We start from the raw sequence: 8,761 nt of genomic DNA on the forward strand, positions 1-8,761 counted from the left end.
GTTAGGTGAACCGTGAACCACATTTTGAAGAATCACGCATGCACTCAATTAATCATCTAAAACCCACCTTATATTTCAGCATATGAGGCATATACACCATCTAATTAGAATGTTTCATTAAATGATGACATGGTTAAGATCAGCTGACACGTAAGGTCGACCCAAAATGTGGTGCATCATCTTTATAGTAATATATATATATATATACAACTTTTCTCAAGTGCGGATGTCCGCATTTATTCTTACGGTGCGGATTTCCACTTAACACTCACTTTTCAATCGAATTTTCACATCTCCACCGTCTAGTCTTTAGATACTAATGTATAGATCATCTCTGCAAAATTTCATCCAATTTGGTTATCATTAAGGCACTCAAACTCAATTAAACTAATGGATGAACATATTCTGTCGAACTTGAACCGTTCATGTTTATAACAGAAAAACGTAGTTTTGAGTGCCTTAATGATAACCAAATTGGCTGAAATTTTGAGGAGATGATTTATACATTAGTATTTAAATACTAGACGGTGGAGATGTGAAAATTCAATTGAAAAGTAAGTGTAAAGTGGAAATCTGCACCGTAAGAATAAATGCAGACGTCCGCAGCTGAGAAGCTGTGTGTGTGTAAGGTTTGAGTCATTCCGGGAATTCTATTTTTTTTTTCACATTCTCACCAATATTTAGCTATCAAGTCTACAGCTAATCAAATGGGTACGTTATAGAACCAAAAATTCGTCCTTTGATTTAGTGAAGTTGGGAATTTCAGATATTTAAATTTATGTGAAGAGGACTCTAACTCACTAGCTGATGCATATCAGCATATAGCCCTCTTAAACCTTGCTCATATATGTTTAAATTCCTTGCTTTCATGACTTGCTTCAAGTCCAAAGTTTAATCCCTTTGAAAATTGATCACATATATGACCATTACATTTCGAAGGGGGAGAAGTTATTTAAACAAAACTAAAGAGGTAATTAACACTTCAATTCAAATTAAACATCCGTAACACACTTCAACTCAATGAACAAACAGTACTACGATGATTAATATCTATCTAAAATCTCTTTGGGAGTGCATATGACGAGAAAACAGATGATATGAAAGCGCAGACAAATCCGAGGAAGGCAAGTCCATTTGCTGCATGCGACATTCCGAAATATTTGTGATAATATTCAGTCCAGCCTTTTCCAGCGTCTCTCTGAAGTTCTCCGGTCATAGCAAAGCCTGCAACTGCTCCTGTAGCTATTATAGTTGATACAACCTGCAATTCACTAATTGTTATTTCTTCCCGAAATATATAAAGCAAATACAGTATATATAGACTCATATATATATTCATCACAGATATACATGTACCTTGTCACCGTAGAAGTCAAGTAAGATGTTTCCTTGAGTACTGTACTTATTGATGCGGATAACTGCTGTTACAGTTTGCATTATCGAATAGGCAAGTCCAATAACAACTGCGGCAGCCATGTACCTGGGAGTGATTTAAAAGAAAAGGAAATTATTCATTCAATATTACGTTTAGGAAGTTTAAATATGAAAACTAAACAGGGATATATAACAAGTTTTATGTATGTAAATTTCGTATATCAGATTCATATAAGTAGTACTTCATGAGAAGATTGAACACTAGGTGAAGTAAGCCGGAATACTGTGAAAGTGCATACCGGTATCCGACACGATCATAGAAGTGAAGTGTCGTCTTCAAGCCCGTATAATTTGACTTAACATTGGTGACAAGGATGACCAGTGACATGAAGAGAAGAGCTGAGGTGAGGACTCTCAGCCCTATATTAGTATACTTTGAAGATCTAGTGGGAAGCACTACTGGTGTGTGAGTTTCCATCTTAATTTGCTAGCTATATCTGAACACAAGTGAATAAATCTTTGGTTGATGTACATTTAGGCTGAGCTCCTACACCTTTTAAAGACGAGTTTACGAAGACCTTTCATGAAATTTGTTTTTCTCATTTGGCAAAACTAAGGGGAACAAACACACGATGACAAACATAGGAAAGTGTATACGAAAGGTGCCATTTTTTCAGTTCATTTCTGTGATGCTTAGTACTCATCGCCCTAGCCGATTCTGAAAAAGACAACCAAAGCAACAACTAGCTACGGTGCTCTTCTGAGATTAGCTTAACTCTTTTGGGTTGACTTTCGCTTGATCTTTGGCTACTGATTGCTTGAGCTTAATCTGAATATGGTTACTTTGAGTAGTAGACAGTGAGTTAATTATAATGAAATCACGGTTGAAGAATCCAAATTTTCACAAATAGAAAAAGAAATTAATCATCCGAGGGGTTTTTTTTATTTTTATTTATTATTATTATTTTTTTTTATAGGGATCAAAATCATCAAATACTATCCGAACGTTAAATCCGATCGATTTTATATTAATTTGGTGCGAGTGTTCTGGCTTTGCGATTAGCTTTTCGAAGTCATCGATGTTACATTTGGAGGTCAACTACAGTTTGCTTATATTTGTCAAATACTTATTTCTTAATTAAGTACGTTAGACAAAACATCTAAAATTCTAAATAGGCTCTCTCAACCAAATGTGTATAGTCGTCCCAGCAATTACCTCAAATGTGTTTGCAGGGAAAAGGGTGAGATTGACATTTGATAATTAGTTTATGGAGCATTCATATATTACTCGAGAAAGCATCGGCACACCACGACAATATTGCATATTTTACAACTTAGTTAGGAAGAAACAGAATTAATTCAAAGGAATTAGAAATGACAATTACTTGATCATGACTCGAACACGTACACAGGCAAGCCTAAAAGAAACGAAGAGAATATGTGTATCTATGATGTAGAAAGACAATGGTAAATGGGGGATGGAATCAAAGAGATCGCCTTGGAAGTGCAAAGGCAGAGATAATAGATAGCAACGCAGTGCAAATGAAAGCGAGGAGGAGGAGACTAGCTGATGCATATGCCTTCTCAAAGAAATTGCTCATGTCTAAACCCGTGCCTCCCGTGACTCGTGATAGGTCTACAGTTACACCAAATCCAGCAGCAGCTCCGGTGGCCATCACATAGGATATAAACTGCAAATCCAAAAGATCGATACCGTCAAGAACTTTATATGATCAAAGAATTTACCTAGCTATATATGCTCCTCGTTTCAGTGTTATCTTTTCCTCTCTCTTTTATTCACATAAACTGATAAAAGCGAATGAATCACCAGATATTGTTTGATCAAGACCGTTAAGTAGCTCAAAGTATGTACCTTGTCACCAAAGAAAGCAAGAACGAGCATGCCCTCACCACCAGATATTGCATTACAGATTGATGCCACGAGTTGCAGGAGGCTGTATGCGGTACCAATAACGATCGTAGCAAGCATGTATCTGCAATATTAATCTTTCACATTAATTCAACATATTCAAAGATAACTATCTAATTGAAAGATAAACAACTTAAAAAGATGTGTTAGCAAATTGCTTGATTACCGGTAGGCATAAAAATCCTGAAAACGAAACTTTGCCTCATTATAATCGTAATCAGTGACAATTACAGTATTGGTGGCGAGCACTATGAGTGATATGAGCGAGAGAGCGAAGGCCAATATCCTCAATATGAATGAGGCAGTTCGTGAAGATGCAGAGGTTGCAGAGGACGATTGTGCCATTTCTTCTTCTTCTTCTTCTTGTATGCCTTGCTTAGTTTACTTGCTGCAAATATAAGTTCAACTGCCAGCCTTTTATAAACCAGACTTCAAATTCAAATCATTGGCTATGCCATTGCCACTGGTTACTTAAGCTGCATTTCCTTGTAACTACCACTTAATTTCAGAGTCAATGACTAGCTAAGTACTTAAACCTTGAAAATATATGAGAGTTGGCTTTGTATATAGATTATATGAACCAGTATGACTCCAGCCATTTATATTAAACGTGCTTGACCCGGAAGAGCTGGTATGCAAAACAAAGGAATCGAACACAAGAGGGCTGTATAAATTTGCTTTCATTGACTTTGTACTTATTGTTTTGCTTGCCAAAGTGGATGTTACTCACAAATCTTAGACCAGATCGAGTATTAGATTCAAAGTTAAAAAGAAAGTACTATGTCATTGGTCTTATTATAAGCATGATTCCAAAAAACAAAACAAAAACTGGGCATATATTAGTTTTGTCAACTCTTTTCTGCATGGGGGAAGCAAATTTTGACAGCAATTGAAGGAATAATATTAAGGGTTACTTGGATCCAAATAAAGCTCCAATTGAAAATTGTTCTTCAAGTCTTGTAGACCATATATATACTGTATACATTATCATTTAAATGATGATTTGGCATTCTTATCAGAATTGATTGGATGCAAATTGCTGTCAATCCCATGTATTTTTAGCATTGACCGTGCCTATATTATCGCTCAACTGACGTTAATTGGTTACTTAATAGTACCAGGAAAAAATAATACCATGTGTTCTTTATTTTGACGTCAACTATCATCAACGGAGATCGTCATGATTGACAAGGCTTGAGCTTGAGTGGGAACTTGCTCACAAGTTAAAAATGATGATCAATGGCGTTCTTATCAAATTGATTATATATAATTCGCTATTGATCCTAAGTATATTTTAGCATTGAGCTCTAGTTACATAAACTAACCTTCCTGCATGCGTACATTTTTCTCCGGTTGAACAAGAAAGAAATTGCAATTACATAAAGACATAAAGAGCCCCGACATGCCCATTGGAACCCGGCCAGATACAAAGTTACAAACAAACACTTGACCCATGATGGGCAGCTACTAAATCAACTGAGCCCAAAATTTGGGCCGAAGAATATTCCAGAGAGAAGCCCACATCCATAACCCAACCTATTCACAAGTTCCACTAGCTCCGTCTATGGCGACTAACGCGATCGACGACTGAGCAGTGTATGTTTAAATTCACCACTAATTAATATTCACATACTTTTAGATTTTTCATGAGCCCTACGAAGCAGATATAGAGTTCAGAAATGTTTCTGATATGTATTATGTTCCACTAAAAATATTTGTTCATAATATTGTACATGATGATCATCGATCTATCGATTTAATGATATCCGTTAACAGTTATCACTTTCTTATATATTAAAAATGTATTATGATCAAGATGCACTACTGGAAAAAAGTATTTAGGAGACGGAATTATTTTGTTTCCTAAGTGACAGATTTTGTCTCCTAAGTATTTAGGAGACGAAACGTCCATCGACTAAGATCCGTCGCCTAAGTATGGTGAGATAGACACTTAGGCGATGAAACCTGAAATTTCGTCGCTTAAGTGGTTCTTTTCCGTCTCCTAAGCACTTAGGTGACGGATTTTATTTTATAATAAAAAAAATATTCATTTAGGAGACAGACTAGTTAAATTCTGTCGCTAAAGGATGAAAAAAAAATTAAAAAAACGCCACCACAAGTTTTTTATCCATTCACTCCGATCGCCCCAAATACCACTATCACCGCTGGTTTCAGAAGTCACAACTATATGTCTTGAACTTCTTCTCATCCTGCAAATAAGTAGTAAAAACTTGCATTTATAAACTACATATCAAAAAAAATAAAGTTTACTGCCGGCCTCCAGTAAACTTCTACTGGCGATCAGTAAACTTGCAAAAAATAACTCCCTTTCAATTTCAAGGGCACAACACACAACAGATACCAATTCTTACCCTAATAAACAACTTTATTGACCCCTAGTGAACCCAGTAGAGGTTTAATGCCCTCCAGTAAACTTTTACTGGGGGTCAATAAAATTCAATACAGTATCTCCCTTTTAATTTCATGTCAATTATACACAACAGATACCCATTCTTACTCTAATAAACAAATTCATTGCCCCCTAGTAAACCCAGTGGAAGTTTACTGGGGGTCAGTAAACTTTCTGATACAGTGTCTCCCTTTCAATTTCATGTCAACAATCTGCCCCAAATATACCACCACCACCACCGTGCCAAATAACCACCATGCCACCACCATCATACCAATCACATCCTAACCAAAATTAAAATCAAAATCAAAATCAAATTAAACAAAAACACATAAATCTATCACCAAAGCTAATTAAACCAAAAAAATTGAAGAACTTAGCTTGATTTCTTACCCCTTTGAAATTTCGAGGGACGGTGGTGGGTCGGCGGGAAGGCTTGGTAGAGAGAGAAAGATGGCTGCAGCGTCGCCTGTGGTGGCGAAGATCGGACCCAGATCTGAGGCTCGATGCAAGAGAAGGGGACGAGGAGCTTGCTGGCGGCGAGGACGGGTAAGTCGGGTTGGGTCGAGAGGGCGAGGTTGTTGGCTCCGAGGAGGGTGCGGAGGTGGCCGGGTGATGTAGAAGAGGGTCTTGACGGCGTTAAGAGTGGTGGCGTTTGTGGGGACGAAGTCGATAAGCGTGTGGCAGTTAGAGGTGGCGTTGGTGGGGGTGGTGCAGTTGAAGGTGGCAACGGAGGAAGGAGCGGTGAGAATGGAGAGAGAGGCCGGCATGAGAATGATGGGAGAGAGAGAGAGAGAGAGAGAGAGAGAGAGAGAGAGAGAGCTATAGGAGAAGATGAGTTTCCTTCTATTGATAAGGTTGGTGAGTGTGTGATTTAAAAGAATTGATATGTTTTGAAATATTTTGGTTTGAATTTTCATGAAATTTTACGCGGAAAGATGGGCGCTCAAATTTTTAGAACTTAAGTGACGGAATGTTCTATTTCCGTCGTCTAAGTGATTCATAGTTTTTTTTTTAAAACATTCCGTCTTCTAAGTAAATATTTCCGTCTCCTAAGTTTTACTTAGGTTACGGAATGTAGTTTCGTGTCCTAAGTGATTCATATAAATTTTTTAATTTTAATTTTTTCAAAATGTCGTCGTCTAAGTAAAAATACTTCGTCTCCTAAGTAGTACTTAAGCGACGGAATGAAATTCCGTCTCCTAAGTCATCCTTAGGAGACGAGATCAAAATATTTCATCTCCTAAGTAAAAAATTTTGTCGCTTAAGTACCACTTAGAAAACGGAATTTTTTAATTCCGTCGCCTAAATACTATTTTCCAGTAGTGATGCTACACGGTTCTTCACATGATGCATGTTCAAAGGCTGCAGTACGTGGTCCAGATTAGTTGCATAGGGCTTGACATGTAAAGCTTGTGAAATATGTGTATATATACAAAGCTTTAGCATAAGGGCATTCCTATTTGCTCAGTCATTATGCCCCTTACCTGGCCTATAGCTTTCATTATTTCGTCAACAACAATGGCTTTCCTACCGTTGCCCCAGTATGTATATATATTGCTTTACATGTTTTGGACCACAGCAAATGGCCTCTCCATCACTTTTCTTCAACCTGCACAAGCAAGCTTTACTACTAAGCATGCATGGCCATGGACTGTGACGAGTCGAACCAGTGCACTGTGAATTAACCTCCTAATACTAGAAACCTACAACATTACTTTCTTCTCCCTCGGGTTTAATCGTACTTGATTTCATAATTTCTTCTTCTTCTCTGTGACAGGATGTTTGTGATCTTAACTCGAAAGCAAAGGATCCAAACGAAGAAGAAATACAATGGAAGGGATCAAAGTAGCACTACTGGTGTATTCATATATGTAGGGCCTTCATTCATAGATTAGCGAGCTGCATGTCTCATTTCACTGTTTTCAGTTTGATCAAGTTAACGAGATGCATGTCTCATTTCACTCTTTTTAGTTTGATCAAGTTAGAGATCCATGCTCGATCTATTTTCCTCAGTCTTTCATCAATAATTCTTTGTGACATGATGTTTGTGATCTTAACTCGTAAGTAAAGGATCCAAAAGAAGAAGAAAAAAATGGAAAGGATCAAAGTAGCACTACTGGTGCATTCAAATTTAGCTGCTGACTGCCTAGCTAGCAAGATTAAGCTCCTTGAAATCTTGAATTGTAAGAATGGAGTTTGCCGTCATAGACTGGATTTTGCAGCCTGTACTAATCGAGCTGATTATAGGTTGGACAAGAAATCATGACTCGTCAACTTTAAGATATGATTAAAGTTAAACATGTCACAAGAAACTATAAAAATGAAAAGTTGAGTGAGTGAATGTAGGACCTTACGGTTAGAGGATTATGCACGATCCTCTTACGCTATAACACGTCCACGGAATAGAAAATCATGTCGGTGAGTACTGGAATCATATGATTACAGAATCTAAAGTACTCGTGAACAATTGTAATTAGTGATGCGTAATCAGTGTGGTGCAAGCTTAATTTGAGCCTTCGAACAAGGACGACCGAAACAATCGAATTTCCTTTATTAGTTGAAGGTGTTGATATACAAACGGGAAAAGTTGTTAGCACATATTAAAAAGTTAAGTTACTCAGAATTACACTCATTGATCGATGAGGACTGTTAATTAACATCCGATTAATTACCAGTTAATTAGTAATTATATCATGCTTGTAGGTAAGCATCGACATCTTGTTAGGCTATACTAAGGGTGGAGGGCGTGCATGCTTGAAGTGTTTAGGCGGGCTTAGAGAATAATGCATATAACCAAGATTCGACAACTCGTTAAGTGCTAATAGGACGGATAACTGGCTTGTAACACCTAGGCGCGGCCTAAATAAGTAATGGGGCCTTGTTTTAGATCACTGCTTGAAGGTAATCCCCAATTCCGGATAAACACAAACATACACGGAGTCAGAATTAATTGATTTCAGGACCTCTGATTAGTTAGTTTACAAAGGCTAATCAAGTTTTCGCACTGCTACACTGTCTAGTCAAACATTCATCCCCCCCCCCCC

At 37.4% G+C, this 8,761-nt stretch overlaps 2 protein-coding genes across 2 annotated transcripts; both read right to left on the reverse strand.

Annotated features, from left to right (window-relative positions):
- Nucleotides 1-1,054: 1,054 nt before the first annotated feature.
- LOC101300407 (CASP-like protein RCOM_1206790-like) lies at nt 1,055-1,852 on the reverse strand. Its single transcript, XM_004308824.1, has 3 exons — nt 1,674-1,852; nt 1,357-1,480; nt 1,055-1,261 (listed from the first exon to the last, which is right to left on the reverse strand). Exons 1-3 carry the CDS (start codon nt 1,850-1,852, stop codon nt 1,055-1,057), a joined length of 510 nt encoding a protein of 169 aa, XP_004308872.1.
- An 844-nt stretch (nt 1,853-2,696) lies between these two features.
- On the reverse strand, nt 2,697-3,673 carry LOC101290809 (CASP-like protein RCOM_1206790-like). The gene is made up of 3 exons (XM_004307478.1): nt 3,471-3,673; nt 3,248-3,368; nt 2,697-3,065 (listed from the first exon to the last, which is right to left on the reverse strand). Exons 1-3 carry the CDS (start codon nt 3,647-3,649, stop codon nt 2,859-2,861), a joined length of 507 nt encoding a protein of 168 aa, XP_004307526.1. The 5' UTR covers nt 3,650-3,673; the 3' UTR covers nt 2,697-2,858.
- Between the last annotated feature and the right edge of the window lie 5,088 nt (nt 3,674-8,761).

The sequence above is a fragment of the Fragaria vesca genome, linkage group LG7 (assembly GCF_000184155.1).
Source record: "Fragaria vesca subsp. vesca linkage group LG7, FraVesHawaii_1.0, whole genome shotgun sequence".
Taxonomy (NCBI): domain Eukaryota; kingdom Viridiplantae; phylum Streptophyta; class Magnoliopsida; order Rosales; family Rosaceae; genus Fragaria; species Fragaria vesca.